At 40.1% G+C, this 26,624-nt stretch overlaps 1 protein-coding gene across 12 annotated transcripts in view; it reads left to right on the top strand.

Moving 5' to 3' along the window:
* Positions 1-26,624, top strand: part of rap1gap2a (RAP1 GTPase activating protein 2a) — a 123,327-nt gene that overhangs the window by 55,647 nt on the left and 41,056 nt on the right. The window contains exon 1 of one of the 12 annotated variants that reach the window (XM_021308752.2): positions 11,305-12,006. The exons of 10 other annotated variants lie outside the window; for them this stretch is intronic. In XM_021308752.2, the coding sequence (XP_021164427.2) occupies positions 11,873-12,006 (134 nt within the window). In that variant the 5' untranslated portion in view covers positions 11,305-11,872. Of the gene's footprint in view, positions 1-11,304; positions 12,007-26,624 lie in introns of those variants that run through there. One more of the 12 variants, XM_021308753.2, reaches the window with a different exon arrangement.

The following is a 26,624-nucleotide window of genomic DNA, read 5'->3' as shown; positions in this document are numbered from 1 at the left end:
ACCTGCCATATTTTTATATATATATATATATATATATTTAGTTTATCAGCATAAACTAACATAAAGAGAATGTTGTAAATCTACTATAAGATTGTAAAATTCAAACTTCATTCAGCAGAGTATATTTTGTGTAGATTAACAGATAGTATATTTTAACATCTGGAGAGATTTCTAAGTGAAGTAAATCACTTTCGATAACATGTCTCATGGTGAGATGGAGCTTGACATCTTACAATGTACTGTATGTCAGAAACAGGCAGTGACTACAAACAAAAACCTTGTATATTTATACCCACATTACACTACAGCAAATCTGCCTTTTGTTCCAATAACATAGGAAGACAATTCCATAGATCAGGGACCTGCAATCTGCTGGTTTGAGGCATTTTGCCCTCAAACCAGCCTAATAAAATTCGTTTAGAGCCACAAACCTGACATGACAATTTGAAAACAGAATAGTTTTAAATCAGAATCTACTATAGGAAATGTGTTGTCGTTTTTTTTTTTTTTTTTAAGAACCACTATTTTATTTTAATTGTTGTTTTTATTTAGAGAATATTTCTTTTTCTGTGGGATGCTGATGTTGGTACAAAGGGATAAAAAAAATTTTTTCAACTTAATGGCTACAAAAAAACTATTTTTTAGGGTCATTCAATTCAGTGCAATTATAAAATGAAAAAAAAAAAAAACCTGCTGAAATTGTTATTATTTCTACATTTAAAAACCTTTGTTGGCTCTCTATCATTTTTGGCCAGGTTTATTTAGAGCCTTTGTGGAAGGCCCAAAGAGCAGCTCTGGAGCCGCAGGTTGCAGACCCCTGCCCTAGATAAATGATCCTCCAGTATCCCTTCGTTATCCATTCAATACCGCAGCAGATGCAGTTTTCCACAGATTTCCGTGACACTGCAAATAAATCCACTGCATCCCCCCGTCTCTCACTCCGAACGTATAACTCACATATTCACCAATGCTACATGGAATGGACAGAATTGTAATATCACAGCAATAACTCAGTGATAACGTTGCTAAATCTCATGTCAGCTTCTGCTTATTCCATTGATGAAGAGTTAAATATGACAAACAAATAACAAAAAAAAAAAAACACAAGAATGAAGGTAACCACCGTGATGCAGAGCTCTTTAAATTTCCCACCCTTGATTACATTATATATGCACCATCCAGAAACATAGTGCAACAACAGTGATGCTCAGACTTACACATGTGTGACAAAGCTTGATGTTCTACAGGGTGCCGTTCACTCCCTCGTGTTAAAATCCAACAATTTTCAATATGCAGCATAAATGGCAAGCTAGGAAACTGAATGAGAGCAGCCTCTAATTTAAGTAACCCCCTCAGCAATTGTTTAACGTTAGTTCGTTGAACCCGCCGCCTCTGTTTCATTTCGGGAAACAATGTACATTTTATTGTGAGCTCACCCTGAACCCTTGCGCCGCTAATTTTAGCTGAACGAGGAGCTACGAGAGGATCCCGTTAACCTCTGCGCACACGCTCTAGTAGTGTACTGCATATTGTTTGAGCGGAACATTAACAGGAACTTTAGTGCTGTATAAATATTTCAACTTTTTTTTATGAACCCCCGTTCCACCGTAGCAACATATAATAAATCATTTTAAGCATCTTTTACCACACGTTTGTTTTAGCCAACCTCGCCCTCTGCTTTTTGGGGAAGTAAATTCTGATTGAGATACTGATTCGTGGCTTGGATTAGCTGGTATTATACGAAGCAGGAAAGAACACAGAGCACAGAAATAAAGAGTGACACTAAAAGGCAGATAGCCGGCACGAGAGACCGACTAAAGTGATGCAGGCAATCAGCTACACATTACTGATGAGCTAAATAAAACATTATTTGTGCTAACATATTCAGCCAGGAGGATCGCGTTTTGATTGCTTGCCGCCAAAGTCTAATGACTGCTCAGTCTGCATTTCAACATGTTTATTAGTTACCATTATAAGCACATTTTAAAATGGAGAGACATGACCTCCCAGATTTGTACTCCTTACAGAATTGTTGCTAGATTTTTCTTTTGCCAATGTTGGGAGTAATCTGTTCTTAGCAATGTGATGCTGATGAAAAGAGGAGTAGGAGCCTGAGAGATTGGGGCTGGGAGAAGGAGGGACTTCAGGAAAGGAAAAACAAAATGAAGTCAATGGAAAATTACGCCGACATGAGAGAAAACGGGCGAGTGATGATAGGGTGACAAAGAGAGACAAGAGCTTTATGTGCAGAACGGTTGTCGTTGCAAAGACCTGAGGGGTGAAACTGATGCAAACATGTGAGAGCCAACATCAAGACAGAAGCCCTGATCCTCCATCGTTGTGCTGCACATGCCATGAGCTCATTTATTTACTTGTCTTTGTGTAAAAAACGTTGCTTTGTCTCAGCATCTCATCCAAAAGGCAAATAGAAAAGAAGAAAAAGAAGAAGGCCGACGCAAACACCCTGTTCGAGTTTGTCAAGACTGAACAGTTTGCTCTCCTTTTCTGTTTGTGCTTCCCTATCTAAATATGACCTCTGCAACAAACAGAGATGGCAGAGATAAAGACGTAAAAGAGCTCCTTTGGAGCAATCTTGTTTACCAAGGTGCTCATCAAGACTCTCGGGAATCCGGTTTGGAACTACGTTTCTTAACCAGATGATGTTTCTATAAGTGGTAAAAGAAAGACATCGGCCACTGCTTTAGATCATTCATGTGAAGAAAAAAGGCTTGGATTAAAGGTGAAATTGCCTAAAATTCAACCACCGTGTCATTATGCTGGCACAAATATGTGTTGCACTAACTTTTGAGAGATTGCTAATTAAATTAAATTTAATAAATTCTTATTTTAAATGTAATAAATTCTTATATATATTTATTTATTTATTTCAGGTTACCCGCAATGACACCTTTTGAAATGAAAAGGTTTCTCATTGCTCATTGCACATCGTATCCATGCGCCCCCAAAGTGCTGCAGCTGGAATAATTATGGGGGCAGAAACACATGGACACACTCCCTTTGTCCATACCTCCTTGCACTGATAGTTTCTGTATTGATTATAAAATCTTGCTGCTTCCCTTCAAAGTCCTAAATGACCTTGTCTCTAAATGCGTCCGTCTTATTGACATGTACTTACCGCCCAAGCTATCATGAGCTTTAGAGGGTGTCCATCCAATGTTTTCACACTGATTATTTTGTTTCCTTTACTACACAATTTTTTGTTTTATTTTATCTACTAATTTTTTAAATTATTATTATCATAACTGACGGATAATGATAAATGAGATGTTAAGGCCAATATCCTTCAAGAATAACTGAGCTCTTGGTTTTCATGTGCTACCCTATGTCTCATATGTCCAGTTCATGCCAATCATAATGTGTCAGAAACAGCTTTTTTAGCAGACACTGAACCAAACCAGGCTAGAAAAATATGTCTAAGGACTTTCTAGGACTTTCTAAGATGTATGTGAGTCAAAAAGAATTTATAAAAATGTTGCTTTTAAGTTCACCTTTAATGCAATTAAGCTTTGTGCCTAATTACACAAAAGGTGTACAATTCCTCCAAAAAAAAAACTCTCAAAAGTTGATTAGAGACATGCATCCCCAAAAAGTGCCTCCATAGTTCCAGCACCATCTTGGCAGATTGTGAAAATATTACCCTGAGGCGTACACGGCAGAAAGATGTGTTCATTTGGTGTTGCATAGAGAATCTATTTATATCAGGTTAGTCTAAATGTCACGGCTGATCCCTGCGAATTCAGTCAGCTTTGTCGTGATCTGAAAAAGTCCCAGTAAACAGGCGGGGTCTTTCCACCAAAGCGGTTCCACTGATTTGGCAGGACTGGCGTTGGAGCCGCTGCTAACATGTCCCAGAGAAGAACCAGCTTGGTTTTACCTCAACCATAGAACCAGCGTGTCTCTTTGTCATCGTCACTACAAACATCTCATCCAGTAAATGCTTGATCCTCATTGTTTTATTTTGGAAATTGCTGCAAACAAATACTTTAGCTCCGACAATCCCATTATTTGTCTAGTAGCTGAAACTCAGACCCGGTGATAGCGTTCCACCCACGTTAAAGTCGCCAGTCAATAAACAGGATTTGCGTGTTACATTCACCGTTAACTCTCACTGTTAGCAATGGCATACAATGGCGATACATCCTTTACATTTTATCTGTTTAAGAAAAAACCGTGCAAGGCATTCCAGAGGTTCTACTATCTCTGGTGAAGAAAAGATAAAACCCATCAGAAGTGATAATAACTAGTTTATTACAGAAAATATTGCCTCATTTTGCACCTCTGGTTGTCATATTGAGTCGGATGAGAAATCTCCAGCTTTCCAAGTTGGTAATCTCAGTACATCTGGAACACAGCATAACTGCGCAACGTCTGGAGCACTATAACATAGACAAGCAGTTTCAATAAACCTTTCTATGTAAAAACTAATCCAAAACGCGCAAAAAGTTTTAACCACCACCGGTAAATAATCAGCAGACAGAATACACAGAAACATCAAAGTCATTGATGGGTTAGAGACACGCAGTCCCTGTTTGCTTGTTTTATTTTTATCAAATGCATTAGCTTCACTTCTTTTGTAAATCTGTTGCCTGGTGGGATTTAGCCATTAAATCTTTCAGCTTCTTCCTTCTTCCTGTCTGGATATAGAAAATTGCACGGAGCGGAATATTTAGAAACATGCGTCCGCCGTACGCGATCAGCAGGGAAACGCCCTCAAATGTTTCCTCTGCATGTAGATCCACGATTGTCTGTAAGTGTGTGTGGGTGTTGGGGGAATTACCAGCTGCATTGAAGGTCACTTTATAATTTTCTGCAGCGGGCCTGTAGCTTGGACGTGTATTTGTTTGCAGTCTAGGCTGTGCGGCCTTGGCAGTGTGTTAAAAGGTAGAAAGGATTTGCACAGGGTCGTTTGTCGAGGAATTCTCTAAGTACGGCGCGTCATTCGTCAGTATGCATGTTGTCGGTGAGTACTGTACGCTGGGCTGGAAAGAGAGGTGACGTTGTCATGCAGGCATCTGTCTGTCGTGAGACACTTTAGGAGCTGCGAAGCGACAGGAAGGGCTGCTTGGCACCAGCGGGAGACACACATGTATGTACAGTATGTGCGCGGATCCAATACGGCGAAAGGGGGAGAGAGGGAGACTTTGTAACGATAAATTGAGAAGTTTGGGACTGAGATACATAACGTTTAACCCCCTGATGCTTTCACGTGGGATTGTGATACCGAGAAAGTCCGACAACTCGGCTTCAAAGTGAACAGTGGCTGTGCAGCTCAATAAAGTTTGTTGTGAACTGAAAAACGGTGAGCAGCTCATTTTCAGTGCTTCAAGAACATGAAAAAAAGGTTGCGGGTTAGATTCCAGCTTTCCCCTGCCACGTGTTGATTAGGGGTGTGCAAAATAATCGGCATGACGATGCATCGCGATTCTAATTTTCGCGACCTACTGCATCGATTCTTGACGCCAAGTATCGATTATTAATAAAAAAAAATGAATAAATAAAATTGCATGAATGGTTGGCGAACATCAGCCAAAAACAAGTGGAATACAACTTCATTGATTTAAAGGACCACTGAGGCCATGTAAACGCCACTGTTTATCCTTATTTTGTTATTTTTAGTTTTATAATCCTAAGCACTTTTTGTCAGTGTGTCCACTCCAATAATAGTAATATTTGTGTCCAGTAACAGTAATATTTGTTTTCATGGCAATACCTCCAAAAGTTGTTTCAATAAATACAGCTATGTATGAATTTAGTTTCTTTCAGTTATTTATCAATTGAAGACACTATCCAGATCATACACCGCCAGTCAGCCACTGGTAATGGCTGTATTTTTTTCTAACAGTGTTCAGTGAAAATATCCCAATGCATCGTGATATATCGCAATAATCCAAGTATCGTGGTGCATCGTGATAGAATCAGATCGTGGCATGTGAATCGTGATTCAAATCGAATCGTGACTTCTTTGGCAATACCCACCCCTAGTGTTGATGTAGCCCTGGGCAAGGCACTTAACCCTGAGTTGCCTTGTTGCGTGTGTTAGTGAGTGTGATTGGGTGAATGTGGCCCTAGTGTCTTTGAGTGGTCACCGTGACTGGAAAAGCGTTACATAAGTTCAGTCCATTTACCATAACCATCCGTTCATCCGGGGAAGAAGAACCCAGACACTGTAGACGGGTCGGAGATGTTCCAAGCAGTCATTTCTCATCTGAAATCTGGAAACAGAAGTTAGGTAAGCAGTTTGTGACCGGTCTCTGAAGCACGAGTCCAGAAAAGGGCCAGACGTACGGCCACAGATCCCTCCCACCAGGGCAATGCACCGGTGGGCGGTTTGTCCCACTTCCATCAGGAAAACTATTCAGCAACATTAAATCAAACCTTAAAAAAAGTTTCCTTCCCAAAGCTGTGAAGGCAGTCGTCCGCTGCTGAGAATCAAATAGATGACCAGCCTAGTTTATAGTCTGTTTACATGTTTCCAAACATGGCTCTGGTTCCACAGGTTCTTGATCCCACTGAGAATTATCAAACTGCATCTCATAAGCTAATGTCTGTTTGCCCACTCCTAGATTCTCAGGGAGTGTTTGTACTTTCGTGCAAACTGCACAACTTTTTGCATCGCTCTTTTCTTTTTACCTGAACACCTCGTTATTATCTGAATATGGTGTATTGTCTATAAATAATTGCACAGCATGTTTCTCCCTCTGATAAGTTTTTATCTTGTGTTCAACAGCTCAACTACAAATTTAGCCCTTTTTCACATTGTGCCTTTGCATTTTTGTGGGTCTTCTCTAAGAATGCTCATTCTTCGTTTTTTCCATTGATGTTTTTTGATTTGTCTCCGTGTGTTGTTTGTGCATTCAGAGCCGATACCTCACCAAAATTGCATTCTGGCTGCACAACGACAATAAAGACTCTTGATTCTTGGTTCTGATAGCTGGAAAGCGCCGTTTTTCGCCGCCAGGTGACTTCCTCACGTCGTGCAAAACTCTCTTTTGCATTAGATGCTTATTAACGCTGAACACCGTGTTGCTCCGCAATCTGCTGAATATGTGAGACGGTAAGGAGTTTCATCATCTGCAGCCCGTGTTGCACCGTTAACTTAGTTCAGTGTTTATGAACTGCTCGTGCAGTAAGGTTGAACGGACCATCTGTGTGTTCTCAGGGTAGTTGGAGACAGGTGTCAGCCATGGGCCCCCCTTAATGACGCACAATTGGACCCTGGTGGACTGGCTGGGAATTCGTGCGTGCACATGTACACACGTGTATACGAGCGCTGTCCCCTGAGGGTTATCGATAGTCCGGTTGAGCTTTGAACTTGTTTGTTTTTGCACCGCACAGGAGCTGGGAAAATCCTCAGGTGACTTTAAGGGAGGGAGTTTTGTGTTGGGGATCCAACCTGTGTGATGTTTAAAGCTAATTTGAGAAAATATGACTTTAATCTTTGTGCCTTGGCCTTTCTTGTCTGTGTGTCAAGAAGACACATCCTCTGGCAGCCTTCTGGTTACCATTGGAGTTTGTAATGTAGGAAAAATCATAAAAATAAAAAAAATCAAAGGAAGGACTTTTGTTTTATTGCCGCCGCTGTTATTGCTGCAATTTTCTCGGCTTAATCTGCTCCCCAGCTGTTTTTAGACAACTAATGAAGCTTCTCACCGACTCATCTGTTCGTTGTTTCTCACGCTGATTGATCCATTTTTCATCCTTTGCACAAAGAGCGTGTGACACTCCATTTTCAGCTCGCCAACAACATTCACCTTTCTATTATTACGACCGTGCACTTTAACCCAGACAAGCTTTACCAGACGCGAAGCATGAATCACGGAGTAATTCTGCTGCGCCAGCCTGCCATATTTTTTTTTATATATAGTTTCATTTCCGTGTCCTTGCGCGTCAAAAAAGTTTGATCAATTCTGCAAAGTGACCTCTGGTGAAACACATGCTCACTTTTACCTTTAGAAGCTGTTTTTATCTTTTTGTTCTACGCCTTTAGTCCAGGGAAGCAGAGAAAAAATCTTTTCAACGTGGACTCATTAGAGAAGTGAGGGAATCAATGCAGAATACACTAATGGCTGGGCTGTTGAATGAGGGATGAAGGCGGCAAACATACTCATTAATTTATTTGAGGTTGCTCAATGATATCTGCAGAATACACTGTTTATATCTACGTTTTAAGCCCGATTTAATAAATTTCTCTTCGGTAGAGCGGGCACGTCATATGCTGAGGCTACAGTCCTTGACTCAATTGTCCCAAGTCCGATTCCTGGCTCCTGGATAGTTACTGCATGTCTTTCCCTTCGCAAAAATACAACATATGATTTAGCAAAAACAGTCATAAGTAATCAGAGAAGAGCTGACGAGAACTAAGAATGTTTACATGGATAATTTATATGTTAATGTCTTTTTCCTGGTCATCTGCCTCTCCGTGTTTTCTCTTGCCCTCCCATCTGTTCTGCTCTCACTCTTCAATATGATATTCAAACAGTTCAGTTCATCTTCAGATGTCTCACAAAAAAGTTGGAAAGCATTATCCAAGAAAGACTAGCTAACATTACAAGTGGCAGTGGATATTAACTCAATTATTAAATGTTTTTCACATAAATAACATTTAGAAAACACATTCCTACCTATAATTAAGTGGTCAGAGCCCCTATTATGCCCCCTCCCTTCTTTTTTTTATTCAGTATCTTGGATGCTCGTGACTAAAAGCCTCCCACAAAGAGAGCAGTAAGACCAAAGTCAACGTGGCTCAAGTTGAGCCAAGAGCCGAGGTTCCTGTCTCCATTCTGTACTTCTGTCACAATCTGTTGGACTCATGTTCTTTAAGTTGTTGGATTCATTAGTTCCTGTATTTTTAGTGAATTCCTGTTTCAGGCATTGTTCCCCTCATCCCTGTTTGTCTTAATTCTGCGTATCTCCAGACAGCCTTCCTCAGTTGCTCTAGTTCAGGTTCTGCCATCGGTGCCACACATTCAGTCAGTCAGATTCACCCGTTTATTCCTATCGCTCTGTTTTTATCGGCTCCTTGCTGGATTTCACCCGTTGATTCCTGTTATGCTCCTCTGTTCGTGATCTCGCTCCCGCTTCCCGTGTATGCCATTTCCTCCGTTACTACCTTGGTTCTCCCTTAATGTAAGATTTGTGGACGCCGTTTATTCAGCAAAATGCTCGTCACAGAGATCTATCTGCCTCCTGTGTCCGTTTGGGATGTCCACAGTACCAGTTCACCACAATACCACTATTAGCAGCTTACATCAAAACCAATCATGTCTAGGGTGCCAGCTGTTTTGGCATTTTCTTGGTTTTCTAGTTTTCCTAAAACAACTCTCTGCAACAGATAACAGTTTAGGAACATAGAAAGGAAAAAGAAGCCGCCGACCCACGCTCATCAGTACAGTCCAAGTCTGATCAGATCAGCCCCAACGGATGTCAGCGCCCAGATGGGACTTAACTGTTGCAAAGCATTGAAAGTCATGTAGATGTCTCACATATTGTGTCACACAGGATACATTATAAACCAGATATTTAGTGCAAATAACTGTAGATCTCTATGTGAACAGCTTTCATACAAAAAGGCTGCTGATTCAAACAGATTTGCATGAAGCTTCAGTGTAAAATGCATGATCACAGATGTGAGATAACAGCAATCCATTTTAATTATGCTCCTGCTCTCGCTAGTTTGTCCGGCCAAACCCCACTTTCAAGCTATCGTATTAAAGTTCTCTATCACAGATGTGACACTACCTGTGTCTCCATAAAACCCAGTTTTAAATCTGAGGCATCCTTTTAAGGTCTGATTAGAATAACAACTGTGGTAAAATGTTGGTGTCATGATTGGTTTGGCCCCTTGAACGATCCAGCAACTTTCATTTCATTTTCATGGGCTTCGCCGTAGAGCTTTGATCTCAACCCTGGTTTAGTTGGTTTGAGATCAGAGAACTGCATCATCTGAAGCTCTGATGACGCTTGTAAGAATAGCTCAAATCTGACGGCGGTTTAATTGCCTGTCTGTCATCTGCAAATGTACACTTTCCTGCATTCATGCTTAAAAGCCAAAACTTCTTATTTAACAGGAAGCCATCAGAGAATCCAGCAGCCCTTGCTTTTGTTATTTTGCCAAACCTACCCTCAGCGTTTCAGAAGACGGAACAAGAATCTTTTGAACTTTCTCACATTTTGTCACACGTTTGAACAATTGAATAATTTCATCTGGCAATCCAAGAAATGTAACACAATTATAAAGTGGGAAAAAAAACAAACATGGGGTGTTTTTTTTTACTTGATGGGTGACGTTTGAAGCCAATGGGATGCTCTGCTTTTATAAGGGATATCAGAGCAAAAGGGAATGCAAATGCATCCAACACATTTTCCAATTTTATTTTGTAAAAAAAAAATAATAATAATCATACTCCTTCCATTTCATCACTTTCCTTAAATTTCCAAACTAGCCCTATCACATATCATCACAGTAAAAAAAAAAATATATGTACTGAACTTTAGTGTTGTAATGTGAAAATGTTCCTGTGATGAAACAACCGCAGGGATGAAAGACTAATTACGACAACATCAACAACAACAACAGAACACATTAGATAGCATTAACGCAGACTGTCAGCCATTCACTCCCTCATCCACAATTAGTCAGTGGGTTCACTGGGAGCGGAGCAGGAACAGGTGGCCGCAGATGGAGACAGAACACTTAAGATCAATATATTCTCGGAAGATGACTGCTTTTGCTCTGTTTACTGAAGTGAAAATGAATGGAGAGGAAACCGGCTCGGGCCTGTTGCAGGGAGTAGGTATGTTATGAAAGGACAACGAGGCGAGCGTTGAAAGGAAATAAAGGTGAGCTGAGGGAGTCAAAAAAAAAATGGAAGGAACTACTTGTCCCTTCGCTTCGGTTTTCTGCCCAACAGCATTGCTTCTTTTAATTTTCCAATGTGCTTAGCAACGGCACAGCAGGCAATAGGCTGATAAACCTATTTGGGCTGAGATTTCCCATCATGTGACGTGCGTAAGAACGGCCGTGCGTCTCGGGCAGGTGTGGACCTGCAGGCTTTTGGAAAGCGCGGCGTAAAGCCTGGACAAAACAAGGTCAGGGATATTGATGTAAAATTATTAACAAAGTAAGAAAAAAGGACAGGGAGGAGCAGACAGGAGGCATGAGAGGAGAGGAGGAGGAGGACGAGGAGGGACCTTTGCCTTCCCCAGCCTATGAGACGCAGGAGGGAGGAGCTTAGATGACAGGAAGGAGGGAGTGGGGGGAGGCAGCAGACAAAGAGGGAGAAGAAGCAGAACATGTTAGGAGAAGGAGGGAGAGGTGGGAAGGTAGAGGTGGGCAGAAAGAGAGAGATGCTGTTGTACAGTGAGAGCGTCCGCCAGGCTGCAACTCTTCATCCTCTCATCAGGGAACAGGATGCGTTGTGGAGCAGTGATGTACAGATTCACCGCAGAGGCGGAGAACGCAGACAGGAGTTCACCTTGAGCCGGAGTCCAACTGTGCCTCACTGGACCTTTGGGACTACAACTAACCCTCTTTAACCAGACAAAAAAAAGAAAGAAAGAAAGAACAAGAGGGATTTAATTAGACCTGACAGCCTGCCAAAATAAAAGGGACCTCAGCCTCAGTAACTTCTGGACTGCTGCTGTCTGCAGAGGACAGAACTCAAACAGGTTTTTTTTGCTTTTGGCAGAGGACTGGTACAGCTGTTTCCATGTAGACTGCCATAGCCATCCACCGCTCAAGCTGGAACCCCACAAAGCCAAGCAGGTCCCGCGGCTCAGGACCCCTGGAGCCGGCCTGACCTTGGACCAGTTGTCCCCCGAGCCCCTGCTGGCACCGGCCGAGGCGTCCGGCATGTCTCAGAGCAGAGGGCGCTACCACAACAAGAAAGCCGGCATCCGGGCGGCCGTGATCCTGATCGGGCTCCTTCACAAGTCCCGCAAAGCCAAGGAGAGGGAGCGGGAGAGGGAGAGAGAGGAGGGCGAAGGGTGGGTAAAGTTTGTGCTGCCGTGCTGAAAACTTCACCGGTTTGTCTCGTCTTTGTCGTCCTGGGGGACGCGGGGCGCTTCGGGGCACCCCTATGGTTCAGTCAGCTTGCATCTGCAGTTTTAGCTACTAGTCCATTTAGCTGAGGTGAATTTTGTTGTAGTGAGCGTTCATGTCGTTGACCACACTCGTGCTTGTATCTGGGTCAGTGCAAATGACACATTAAGGAGAGAGACGGGGGGGTGGGGGGGGGAGGCACTGAGGAGTCTAGGTGAATAGAGGTTCGGACTGAGAGCTTTTCAAGAGCGAACAAGAGCGACTGAAAGAGGGAGAGGGAGAGCAACGTCCTCCGTTCCCGCTGCTCTTTCTCAGTCATCGTGGCAGAGCAGAGAAACTGTTCTGGACATCCCGCTGGATGCGGTCGTTCTAACTAAAGGAATAGTAAATACGAGAACTTGATAGCTTGCTTCCTCTAAACGCACATGCGTAGGGGTTTTCCCCTCGCTGCTCTCCGCTGAAACGATCAGCTTACGGCTAATTCTGTGTGCAGTCGATTAGAGCCCTGAGAATATCCCACCTGGTAAGAAACGGTGCTTAAGAGTTGGCAGGAATCTGGACCCCAGCCTTCCCCCTCCCCCCTGCTCGGTCTCTGTAAACCTGTTTGCCTTCGCTAATATTTGCACCAACTCATGCGTGGCTGACCTGGAACCCGAGGAGGCTTTCGCAGACTGAGCGTAGGGTATTGTCATGGTGGAGGATGCACACCGTTGTCCGGAGGAGACGCATGTGTGTGTGTGTGTGTGTGTGTGTGTGTGTGTGTGTGTGAGCGTCCAGTCGCACTCGTTGCACTCTTCTGCTTTGTTTTCGTAAGTCGGACCAAAATAGGCTGCTTTTCAAAATAGAGTGCGACTCACCAAGTGTGTATCATTTGAGTCTGTGTGGGTGTGTGCGTTTATTTAGATTCATAAAGAGAAATACAATTTTGGGGGCGAGGCTGGATCACAGGGCATCCCAATGAGGAATTAGCCTCATCCTGGAACTGACAATGTTTACACTTTATTTAGCCTGATTTAAAAAAAAAAAAAAACTGTAAACTTTTTTATATACAATTTTATTGTCAGAGATGCACCAAACATCATTTTTTGGCAGATTTCTGATCAACTATTTTTTCTTTTAGGGCTTCATTATATTTTATTATATTATATTTTATATGAAAAGATGAATTTGTTTAATTTTTTTACCATATCTGCACTGTGGAGAAAGACTTTATACAAGACTGAAGCAAAATAAGGAATCTAAATGTTCTTCAAGGTTAAATTAGCATCTTGATTGAGTCTCCGTTTTAAATAGCACTTAAATAAGTCCAAAACTCTTCTAGGAAAAATTGTTATGAAAGATTCTCGAAAGATAAAATAATAATTCTTAAAATCTGAAATATCTTATTGAGAAGAAATGCTTCTTATATGAATATGTGGTTTAAAGACCCTGTTTGGCTGTGAAATGGTAAAATGAATTGCCCTGACATGAGCACCAAGCAAATATGCTCAGTGGAGCCCGAGGATAAAACTCCCCATGTATCAGAACTTTCTCTTGCATCTTATTATGAGATTACGAGATTAATATATTTTTCTTACAAACATTTTGACAAAAACATTTAGTAGTTATAAGAGAATAACTTTCAAAAACACACGTGTGTGTACATATATTTTGAGGGAACTCCGCACTGCAATACTGGGAGCAAAGGCAAGGCAAGTTTATTGATAAAGCTTATATCAGTAGTGGTACAAGTGTTTTTACCTTACCTTAGGAAAGAAAAATATTACAGAGACAGAGGGAAAACATTACGGAGGCAAGCACATTGCATTGGAACAGTAGCAGCAGGTCAGATACAGTATAAGATATTAACATTCAAAGGCAATTCTAAACAAATAGGTTTTTTAACCTTGACTTATAGGGAATCAGGGTTTCCGCACTTTTACAGTTTTCTGGGAATTTGTTCCAGATGAGTGGAGCATAGGAACTAAATGATGCTTCTCCATGTTTGGTTCTGGTTCTAGGTATGCAGAGTAGGCTGGAGCCAGAAGACCTTAGTTGTCTGGAGAGTTGATACACTGATAACAAGTCTGTGATGTATTTAGGTGCTAAGCCATTTAGGGATTTATAGACTAACAGAAGGATTTTAAAGTCTATTCTCTGAGATACAGGGAGCCAGTGTAAGGACTTTAGAACTGGGGTTATGTGCTCTACTTTCTTAGTCTTAGTGAGGACGCGGGCAGCAGCGTTCTGGATCAGCTGCAGCTGTCTGATCGACAGAATAAACAACAGACAGGTCTCCACATGCTGTAGTTTATGCTGCTTTCTTTTACATGGCTGCTTTTATCTCTTTGCTTCATATGACTTTTTTTTTTTTTGGATATCATTGAAACTGAAAACTGTAAACGAGCGCTGCCACAAAGCGATTGCAAAGACAGCTACTGTAAGTCAGCGGGAGGGCTCCCTCAAATGGATAAACGCCGTTATGTCCATAGACTCTAGCTGTCTGTGGATTTAACAAGGCTGCTTTTTGTGTGAAACATGCTCGAATGGCTGTCATGGCTGGTAAAAGTGGCTGGGTCACAAGATAGTCTGGTCACAATTGCCTACAATTTTAAGGTGTCTTTTCTTCTAAGTGAGGGTGATTATGTGCATGATTGCATCCATTCAGATCCCAAATATCCATCAACTGGAAACCATCTATTGTTAAAGGATATTTTGTGTACTTGAGGCAATTATCCTTCATGTGAACAGAAGAAGAGGTGGATTATTGGGGCCGGTGCATTTGGAAACGAGGTGAAATTGCCGATATTGCCGATTTACAGAGTGCTTTATTTAGATCTTCGTGGCCCTTGACTTATTATCCTCTTGACGTAAAATGAACATACTGAAGGTTCAACCACATACCCAGTATTGGTCTTTGCCTGTCGTCACTGTATTCCTCTCCCTCTCTATCTCTGAACAGATGGAGAGATATTGTCTATTTGCTCTCCATTAAGTTGAGCTCTGTTCATACGTCCCTCTGTGCATTAATAACCTCCACAGCTCATGTATCTCCTGCTGCAGAACCGATATGCCTGTGTTTATATGTTTAGGTTTGTCTCCCATGGCATGCTATTTTAAAAGTCCGTAGTTTTAAAAGCCTCCATCTAGCTGTGATTCAAATTTACTGTTGATTTCTGTTAGTTAGTTGCAACATTCAAGCATCTGAGTAAAGGCAGATTTATTTATTTTTTACCCACAGTCCATCCGTCAATGCTTTCTGTTTCTCTCTCTCTCTCAGATTTGAATGTCATTAAACAAAACTTAGCAAGCTCTCTGCTTTTGAGATGAGACACATGTACTATCTCAAGTAATTCTATATTGATGGTAATTTTATACATTTTAAACTTATTGACCATCCAATGCTTTAGCTCCCTTTGATTCCAAGCAACAGATGAGATGTGTAAAGCTTCTTAACTAAAGTAAATTAAAGAGAAAACAGAAATCAAGTGGCTAAACTAAACCAACAGCACCTATTAAAAACATGCCTCAGAAATCTGTATAATCCCAAATGCTCTTCTCAGAATAATTTTAACAAGAAATGTCTGTCTTTGAATTTAAAACATTTAAAGTTTGGGTCTTCAGTTGCTCATACTCGCTTGACTTTCTGTGGTTCTTCATTAGCAGGAGTGTTACAGGACCTCATGGTGTTATGTGTTGCAAAATTAAAACGGCACAGAAATTCTAGTTTAAGTCAAATCTGTGTCACGAAGCAGACTGCACTCAGCACACTGAGCTTTTTTTAACAAAAAAATCGTGTTTATGTCAAACATGATGCCTTTACTCACATAGCAAGTTATGCAGTTCATTCATTCAACAGTAGTATTGGATATCGGTCGATACGTTCAGAAATCATAATAAAATTTCTGAAAACACAAACAGTGAGCACATTCAGTGCAGTTTTGGTGTTACGGCCACGTTAAAGTTAGACATCATCAACTAAAAACATCAAGATGTGGATATTATATATTATCTCCTCGCACAACCTGGGGGTATTGTTACACCTCGATTAAATAGTGAAGCTTAGCTGTTGAGGTTGCTTGGGTTTCCCATATTCTTTGGAAAAAAATACGTTGGAAAAAAATCCAAAAAACTTGAAGAGTTTTCGCCTTCTAACACCATGTTTACAGTTTTCTATTTTTCTTTCTTCCTGCTCATGCTGTTAGAGTGATTCCAAAAGATTTACAGCTCTTTCATTTCCTACAATACAATGCGTAGTCATCCTCTAGTTAGTGTTGCTCGCCAAGCGTTTAGCGGCAATGAAGAGGGCACAGCGTTTTGCTGATTGACCTTTAGGGCTTCTATGGAAATATCCTGTTACCACGCAGACTGCCTTCACTCTGTCTGCTAAGCTAAGCTGGCTCCAGCGTTGTTTGCTCTGGCTTTACTATGATATCAATACTCTCATCTCCCTCTCCCAAAGACAACAAAAATTACCATTGTATTCTCTAAAATGTCAAACTGGTCTTTTAAAACTGAAAAGGGTAATACATGCACAAAACACATATCTATTTAACCAAAAAGCCTGGATATTCAATAACTTAACAAAGCTAGAAATTCAAGAAGCCATACTCAGGCCTGTCGGGCGATACAGTGAGTTATTTTTAATAGAACAGGCATGCAATAAAGGGTGTGGATATATAAATAAGTCTATACAGACTGAGCTAAATAAGAACCTTGGCTTATGAAGAAAGAACTGGCTTCAGGATGTTGCAAATTCTTCACCTTTTTCATGCCAAGCAAAGGGCAGGAGTATTGATTTCAGAAAGACATCCTTAGCCGGTGAATTCATTAAGGGTGAGCGAGCTAAAGGGAAACAATTATTGGAGCTTATTGCAAGTAATTACAGACAAGGCTTTAAATGTTGCATTTTAGAAGCACAGTTTTGAATTCTCAGACTCATTATTTGCAAAGAGTTGCAATTTTCCAAATTTTCTTTTAATACTGTGGTCCTTCAAAATGTCCAGGTAATTTAAATCATCATAGATTATCAACATTGAAGACAAACTAAATTCTCACTTTGTGTACTGTTTCTCATTATATGTCAATAACACAGATGCAGCTGTTTAAGTTGTATTGATATCAATAATAGAGAAAACAACACTTCAGCACTATTTAATTGTTTTCAACATTCAGCATCTGATCACAGCAAAACTATCTTGGATAACCTACCTAGCTTTTTTTGGTTCATAGAGTCGTACGCTACAGCCTGCCATTGAGTAATAGTCACCCACCTACAAAGAGCCAGTGGCATATCTGTTAGCAGTTTTCCTGAACTTTACAAGTGAAATTTGTAAAGCTGCACTTGATTTGTACCCCCATTTCGTGCGACCCCTGTGTTGCCATTTCATCCCCTCTTTTGTCTATTTTTTGCCCATAAACAAATCGTTTCCTTCTGATTTGTTTAAAGTGTAAGTCATCCCTGTACCAGAGCGTTACACCGCCCAATGTCATACTTGAAAACAAGAGAGGAGGCGGTGCCCGGTGAACCAGGAAACGTGTGAGGGGCTGAGGGCTGGGCATGGTCTGAGCTATTAGAAAAGCTAAATAAATGCTAAATAAACTAAATGAACACTAAGCTAATAAATCGCTAACCCTAAAATTCATAGAAGGACCACAAAACTCACTCAACTCATACGGAGGCACAAGACGGAGCCACTTTCACACCCGACAGCAGAAGAGCTGCTAATATGTTAGTCGCAAAAACTTTTGAACCAACAGAAATACTGATCCGAAATTCAATGTAAGACACCCATTAAACCTTAGGAGGGCACCACACTGATGGTTTTAGGTAGAAAAGCAGGATTTAATAAATAAATAAATAAATCTGCAGTAAATTGTGAATATAATCACCAGGAGATGTAGACAGCACTCTAAAACAACCATGTTAACAGTTTGTTAGGAGAAAAAAAAAAGTTGATTTGGTCGGTGAGTTACCCTTTAAATGATATTTTATGGAGGTGACAACTCATAAAGAAATGTTTAAATCTTACCTATGGCTAACCCATGGGAAATGTAGTTGTGAAATTATTGTAATTCAACCGTGAAGTTTATTTCTGATCAGAAATGAGAAAATCCTATTTTTAAGAAAATAATCAACATAAAAGGTGGAGAAATTACATAAAGTGCTTTTAATTATGTTCTCATTAAAATGGCATGCCAAAGATTGCTTCAAGTCCTCTCAATAATCAAGGATAAAACTTTATTTCCATAATAACGGTCATACACTGTTTTATAATTGATGAGTAGCATCTTGTAAGTTTCCACTGATATTTTCACAATTTATCTTTTTAATTTAATTGTATGACATTGCCTTAAATAATGAATTTCTTTTAGGTTCATAACCCCATTCAGGCCAATCAGTTGTTTGGTTGATCAGGACCCCTGATCAACCCAAAACAAATTCTAAATGACTTCCTGATATCAAAGTTTATTTATTAGTCATATAACCACATTTCCTCTCAGAAGACTGAGTAGAAAATTACTTTAAATGTAGGCTGAAAATATTCCCGTCAGGCATGAACTGAGACACGATCTGTACAAAGCATCTCACGGCAGACATGTAGAAAAAGACGCGCACGGCTTGGAGTTTAAACCTGAATTGTCTGAGAATAGACGGAATTGGAGCAGGGAAGCAGTGGAGGAAATGGCACCTTTAAGGAGAAAAACTTAGAGATCAGACATCAGAGAGTTGAGTCAGTGTGTTGGCTTGAATAATTTATAAACGGCCAACATTAACCCTTGTTATGTTCAAATTCATGTCTTGGAAAAAAATGTCTCCAAAAACGCTACATCAGAAATTAGGTCTCTTTATCTAAAAAAAAAAAAAAATGCATCCAAAGGCAAACATCACTTCATAAAACAGATTTAGAAATAACTACCTGTTTAATCAGTTTAGCCTTAAAGGAGCTCATTTTATTTTTTCCAAGTATTAAGATCAGAAAAAAAAAATACTTTCTGCTGAGCAACCACACATTTAACATTTAGCATTTAAACAAAACTTTAAATAAATCAAAAATCATTCCAGTTGTAACATGTGAGCCATTATGAGCAGAGTTCTGCTGAATAACTTAATAGTTTGATCATCTCTATAAAAGAAAGGTTTGAACAGTGTTCTGGTCTTAGACGTGTAGCTGAGGATGAATCAATAGCCACTGTAGCAATAATAGTTGCTGATAAATTATATTGGTCTACAGTAAAACTGATTATCCGCCAGAAAACATCCTAGACCACTGCCGGTCTTCCCAGGAGCACACCCTGCTGGTTCAAGCTGAGGTCAGACAACGTATTTCTGCAAAAGGCTGAAAAGCTACCTCTGAGATTTTACCTGCCGCAGTGAGCGTGTCAGATGTTAAAGTTCACCGCGCTAGCGTTCAAAATAGATCGTACAAATTCGACTTGTTTGCCAGGGTTGCGAGGAGAAAGCTTTAACTTTCTTTCATTGCTTGAAAGGTAGCATCTTAATAAATAATCCCACTATGCTGGAACAATGTCTGAAAGTTCAGATGCTTTGTATATTAACAGTTAGATAAACTGATGTAACAATGGAAATAGCAAATGCGAGAAACTGTAAAGGGATGCAGAAGACGACAGCTTGCGTTTGGTAACACCGAAAGTCTTTTGACGTATTTTATCCATGCTGCTTCAAAGTTTCAAGCTGTATGTGTTTATTAAACGGTGTCATAGTGTAATATTTATTCACATTTTCTTTGGAGCTGCCCTTCCAAACATCTTACCAAAATGCCGCTGTCTGAGGCACCGCTTCTGTACTTCTGGAAGTTCTTGCACCTCCATCAGTTTTAGTATTGCAGTGGAAGAGGAAATACCTGGAAAATAGTGTTTTCGTCAGCATCATGAGATAATGCAGGTTGTCTCCACAGAGTGTTGCACACCACCCAGCATACTGTCCGGTGCAATTATTAGAATTTAAAGAATAATCATCCTGATGAAGATGATTATTGATGGAGCTTGGTGCATATGTCATACCTCGAAGAGTGCATGCTAAGGATATAATGCATACTGAATGGAAAATCTGTCTTGTCTCTGGTTTTCCCTTTTTGAGTTATAAAGTTATATTTTTATGAATTAGATTATTTCTAAATTACATCATAAATCATATGAGCTGCTGCTCTTTCTATTCCCTCCTCCCTCTGCTCTTCATTATTGCATTCAATCCTCCAGCTTCTGTTTGAATTTCTAAGAAATTTCTCCTTCCCAGCGGCAAAGCAGAAACTCACGTGCGATTTGGAGGTGTGCGTACATTCTGATATATTCAAAACTTAAAGGCTGGTTTTTAGAAATGTCAGCTTGTTTTGAACAAAGGGTCTGGCAAAACATTCTGACAGAGTCTTGGTTAGAGTATATATTCCCTGTCTGGTTGGCTGTGACAACTATTCATGACAGAATAGGTGTCATTTTTAATGAGACAAAAATGAGTTGACCTTTGAAAATGTTGTGTTTCTTCATTATCATAGCCCATAGAATATTTTAGGGTATTACATTTGACCAAGTATTAAAGAAAAGTACCCTGTGAGGGAAATGAGGGGAGGATGATGTCTTGAAGACCTCTCTTTGCTGATGTTTTTCTTCCTTCACCACCTTAGTCAGTTTTTCCCTCTTTCTTCCACATGCTGTCAAACTCTCCTCCTGTTTAAAAACTTCACTTGACTTCACTGACTCATGTCTTCCTAGTCCTTCCCTCTTTCCCTGCCGTTTCTTCTCTAAGCAATCCATCAATGTAGACTGCCTCTGGTTTCTCTTGAGTGTTTCTTTCCTTCTCATGATTACATAAACTGCACCTTCTGTTTGTCACAACACTTTTGCCAGTGACACACAAGCTTGGCGTGGATAACATGTTGTTCTTTTTTTCTTTAACAAGTGCCCAGAGACCCACCCAAGACAGTCCTATTTACTCAGCCCTGCACATGGGATTGAGAGGGCTATATTTAGTCTTCAGAGATTCATTTATTCTCCCTCTCCCCCTCTGTGGTCTCTTCTCCCTTTCAGAAATCAGGCTTGTCTTCCATTCATCCTGTTTTCTTCCCTGCCCGTCTTCAGATTGTTCCCCTTTTGTTCACGGCCGTTCCGCTCTGGTGTGGCTCTCCGCTGGCGTAATGCGGTGGTGCAAGTTGATAAGTGAGATATTTTTTGTCATTTGACAGACGCGTAACTTTTTTTTTTTTTTCTATCACTCCAGACGCTGGGGAAAAAAAACAAAAAAACGTGAAACCGCAGAATGATAAAGGCCCAGGGGGTTCCAGGAAATGAATGAGATTAGACAGGATTTATGGGGTTTCCACTGATATGAAAAGTAAACGGTGATAGCAGGCATTTTTTTCTTTTTTTACACATTTCAGCTCAGCACCAGGGGATGGGGATCTGTGCCTTCTTGATGGAACAGTTTTTAATCTATATCTGATCATGGCCCACCGGCTCAAAAGGCGATGATGTCCCACCTGAATGGCTAAGAAACCATTGTTCATCAGAAACAGTTAAGCTAATGCTATGAATATTTTAAGACAAATCATTTTACTTCATCGTGCTCATCATCATCAACTTTATTTACAAAGCGCTTAAACAGACGCCACAGCCGACACAAAGTGCTGAACAGCAAAAACAATAAAATTACACTAAGGGATAAAATGGACAAACTAAGCACACAATAATACATTAAGAAACTTGCTACAAAACACAATAAAACAATGCAAATACAGATAAAAACCATGCCAGTAAAAATGGACATTGAGGGGCCGTCATATGCGCAAGGATGGAGCGTTCCATAGCATCGGGCCCCAACAGAGATGGCCCTATCTCCTCTAAGCTTGCAAGTTGCTTTCCCAACTTTAACCAAGCGCGTTGGGGGAACCAAACATAGAACCAAAACCAAATCAGCCAAAGTCAGAACAATTACAAACTGAAAGGAAAATGCAAATGACAGCAAAGAAAGGATTGCAAATTTCTACATAAAAAGACACAATACACCCATTTTTGGGCATGCATGCCATATAAATTTGGGCTTTTTGATAATGAATTTGAGCTACTTGTTTTTCGTGCAAAAACGACACAGCAAACAAGTTCAAGGACCTTTATAACAAATGTTTTGTCAGGTTCTGACTTACTTCTGGCTAGATATTCAGCAATTCTTTGGTGAGCAATTGTTGGAGCTCATTTCTGTCTCATAAACCTAGTGTGAATTTTTTCAACAAGTTAGATTTATGTGTTACCACATGACTGAGTCTAATTGGTTCTTCAGATTATCTGCACATCCTCACCAATTTCCTTTCTTGTGGGGTGCTTTTCGTTCAAATTCTTAAAATGTGGACAGATGAATGTGATTTAAGAGGTCAAGGATCTCAGACATCCAGATTAGTCTAGAATGGACAACTCAAGCTTGTGGAATTACTTTAGCATGGCCCGAACCTCACTTCTATAGGCAATTATTATTATTATTATTATTATTATTATTATTATTATTATTATTATTATTATTATTATTATTAACTTTATTATTACAGGCTCAAGGCCCACAGAAGACAGTACTGTACACAAATCAATAAAACAACACACATTCATATATACACATTCTATATAACAACCACAATGAGTACACTATGAATCAAAGCCATTGCTGTCCCACTTTGGCTGTTCTGTCAAGATGAGAGATCAGATATCCACACGGAGGCATGACAGGCGCTCATGTGTGGCTATAAAAAGTATAGTCAGATATAACTGGACTAGGGCTGGGCAAGTTAACGCATTAATTTCGCGTTAACTCATTAGACTATTAACGGCGATATTTTCTTTAACGCGCATTAACGCATGTTGCTCACATGCTTTTATTTTGTGAAGGTCTGTTGCTGCGGTGTAGGGGTTTGAATCAGAACAGTAGGTGGCGATAATGCACCAATAACCTCGCTGTCAGCCAAACGTCGGATTCAAAGAGGAAGAAAGGTGCTGGCCGGAAAAAAACAAAGCTGACATAGGGAAGGCGGTGTTTCCCACAGGAATTTGCTTAGGCGAGGCGAGGCGGTGAGTTGGCGAACGGAACAAGTTTTGTGCGGAGCGGAGCGGGGGAGTCTGCATCGACGCCGTCTGTGAAGTTGCTTCTCGCTTCAAAGTATCCATGTATTTTTGCCTGTTTTCCCCCTGCCATTCACTATATGCACGCGAGAAAGCAACAACAAAAAACCGCGTGTTAACGTCAAATAAACATGCACGCATATCGAGTTAGCAAGCATTTCAGTTTAAAGTTCTTCCAGCATGGAATATGACAGAAACAAGTTAGTTGTAACCACTGCCAAGTTAAACTTTGGTATTGAACATAAAATGGTAATGCTGCTCCCTGCTGTTACCTCAGAAATTGCCTGTTTTTGGTAGATTTTTTCCTCATAAAGAGAATTCCCTGTCAGTGGCAATAAGCTTTAATTTATTATTATTGATATTTTTTGTTTTACATGTTTAAGTTGAGCTTTACACTAAATATGTGTTACTGATAAGTGCTACAAATGTTACAACACTTTTGTTCATATGGCAGCAGAACATTAAAATAAAAGTGCTCTTTACACTACTTTTGAATTCATTCTTGGAGTTTGTAAATACAATGCGATTAATCGCGATTAATCAGGCAAATTATGCGATTAATCGCGATTAAATATTTTAATCATTGCCCAGCCCTAAACTGGACATTTAACTAAATATTATCAGGGGTATATGTACCTATTTGAACCTTTATACATAAATTGCAGATCACACATTAAACTCCAACTTATGCACCCAGTTGTTGCTTTTAGGTTCATTGAACTTATTTTATGATCGTTCCACCCAGACTAGTTCAACTGGACCCTCATAGACAATTCAGAGTTAAACAGGGTCACTCTGTTCTGTCATTCTCCTCATGAAGACTTTGTGGTTTGCTTCAGAGCGATGGTGAACTGTTCGCTCTGTGAGTTGGAAATTACAGCGTCTTTTTTTTCCCTTTTTCAACCCACTTTTTTTTTCCACGAGGAAGGTTCTGTTTTTGGTATTTAAATTGAGCTGACATTCAAGCGTTAGCTACATTACCTACAAGGCTGTATGTTAATGCCCCCTTTAATTATAGACAGCTACAGAAAATACATGTAAATGTCCATCAGTTGTTTCTCAGCTTCATTTGCGCACTGACATTTCAAAGGTGAGACAAAAGCTGCAGCATGTAACCTTTTACAAGCTGGTAGTATTTTACTTTTAGTGTTTGGATGGAAAATCCAATGTCACAGACACGGTGCCTGTGCAAGTGTCACGGAAGAAGTGTATTTCACATGTTGGTCATTATATCAGTCGGCCAAAAGCTAGTAATTTTGCCTGCGATATTCTATATTGACTCTGTCGTACAGGTTACCACACTTAGCTTTATATAGCTGAGCAGTTTTTGAAGGAAGAAATCAGGGATAGTCATAGTTTAAGTTGGTTCTTCACAACCACTCAGGCAAGAAAAGAGGAACTGCAGATACATTCTAAACGTGTAATAAAACGCCCTGAAGTTATGATATGAAACTGTTAAAGGTGACATATTGTGTAAAATCCCCCTAAATACATTTTGCAGTGTTCTTGGAGTCTATAGGAGAGCAGAAGATTTGAATGTAGTTTGCCGAGGTGCGGTGTAGATATCTTCATATTCTGTTAGGATCATGTTTTTAAATCTGTTCGGGTTTCTCTAATACATTTTTACAGTTATGTCAGAGTCCCACAAATGGCCAAGCGGGTTGGAGTGGAACGTCCTGTGACCTGGAGGGGGTCAGGCTGTGAAGGGCCTCCTTTAGATTTAAAGAGACGGCACCGAAACGAGTTGCTCTCAGGCGCACCTCAGAACAGAAGTAAAAGAAGGGCTGTGAGGCAACAATAAGGAGGAATTCAGGCCTAAGCATTGCAGTTCCACTTTATATAGACACAACTGAAGGATTTAAATGTGAAAAAGAAAACATTAATGAACACAATAAGTCCTCTTTATATTTATCTTAAAAACAACCATCAAGTAGTGCTCATACTACTCTTATCCTTTTTTTTTTTATCCAGCTGCCTCGCTTACACAAACTGCCTAGCAACCTGGAGCGTTTCTATACTTGTTGCACATGTATTTTGTGCACAGCAACAAAAAAAGGCTGCAAGTTATATTAAAACAGTTGAGTTTTCTCACTGCAAGAGCAAAGTAACGCTGCTTTGCCTCCAAGCTTAATTTGGTAAAAAGGAGAATTTTTTTCTTGGTCCATGGTTCTGCTTATGTCATTTGTATTAGACAATAATATATATATTTTTAAACATATTTTCCTGACTATAAATAGGGAAACTGAAACTTATGTTTAAGAATTCCCAATACCCCCTGAGATCCCATATCACATTAAGTATGTTGGATCATACTGAGCCTTTTGTTACCTTTTAACCCAGTCAGGATGAGGTCCAACCAGTGGAGCGTCTAAGAGCAAGAAGCAATGACTCTATTAACTGGACTGGGGGTTCTCTCGTCTTCAGAGATTGTGAGTGAAATCGAGCAATTTGTAGAAACAGCCAATGTGACTAACCTGAAATGTCCCCATCAGCAAATTTCTTGACAAGAGCAGAAAAAAAAAACATTTTTTCCAGCTCATTTCAGTCTGTTTGTTTCACAGATCCTTTACACGCAAAGAAATGAACCCATTTCTGATCCAAATTTTTTTTTAAATCCCTTGAAAGATAGAACAAAAAAAATTAAACAAAATTATCACACTTGGATATCTGTCATAGGAAGTCTTAATCTTTAGATGTTGGGACTGGCCGTAGAAAAACCCTTATAGGTCAAGCTGTATTTATAATCTTTCATTACAGATGTGTGTACCAAAACTGACGTGTTTCAACTGTGCAGAAGAAAAAGAGAATCAAATACTGCTACAATCAAGAAAAAATATATAACAGCATGTTAGGGATGTAGAGTCCTGATTAGGCCAAAGGGATGAGTCAATAATCATTTGACAGTTTTGGTGTGACGGTATCTGTTCTACGGGATGGACAGGAGAAAGAGGAAAAGAGCCGGAGCAGCGACACAGATGGTGGCAAACACGTGCTCTACGATGAGACCCGAACAGGTGAAGCAGAGGACATCAGACTGATAAGACAGTGAATTATCGCAGTCGCAGATCAGAAGCAGGCCCCGCCGTATCAATATAACAGAAAATCCGGAACATTTTCAACAAAAAACTTTTGGTAAGGAACAAAATGAATGCTGACTCTGTAGTCGCAGCTGCATTTAATGTTTAGTTTTGAAATGTAGCTCCTTTGAAGGATTTCTGCTATTTTTTACACCATAAACAAACAAGTTATCTTGTCAGTGTCAACATAAAACAGACCGAAGCTGAGAGGACTGACCCCATTTTATCAAGGACCGCATAACTTCTCTGATTCTTTTATATCTCTGGCTGTATGGGTGGGCATACTGCAGTCAAAGGGGCTGCTTCAATTAAAGGATGGAAATTAAATATGTTTATTGGAGATTTGCTTAGCCTCAAGGTCCCCTTCTTTCAACACAATATAAATCCTT

The sequence above is a fragment of the Fundulus heteroclitus genome, chromosome 18 (assembly GCF_011125445.2).
Source record: "Fundulus heteroclitus isolate FHET01 chromosome 18, MU-UCD_Fhet_4.1, whole genome shotgun sequence".
In the NCBI taxonomy this organism is placed as follows: domain Eukaryota; kingdom Metazoa; phylum Chordata; class Actinopteri; order Cyprinodontiformes; family Fundulidae; genus Fundulus; species Fundulus heteroclitus.
Note: the sequence above shows the minus strand (reverse complement) of the source record. Positions and strands in the feature narration are given on the sequence as shown.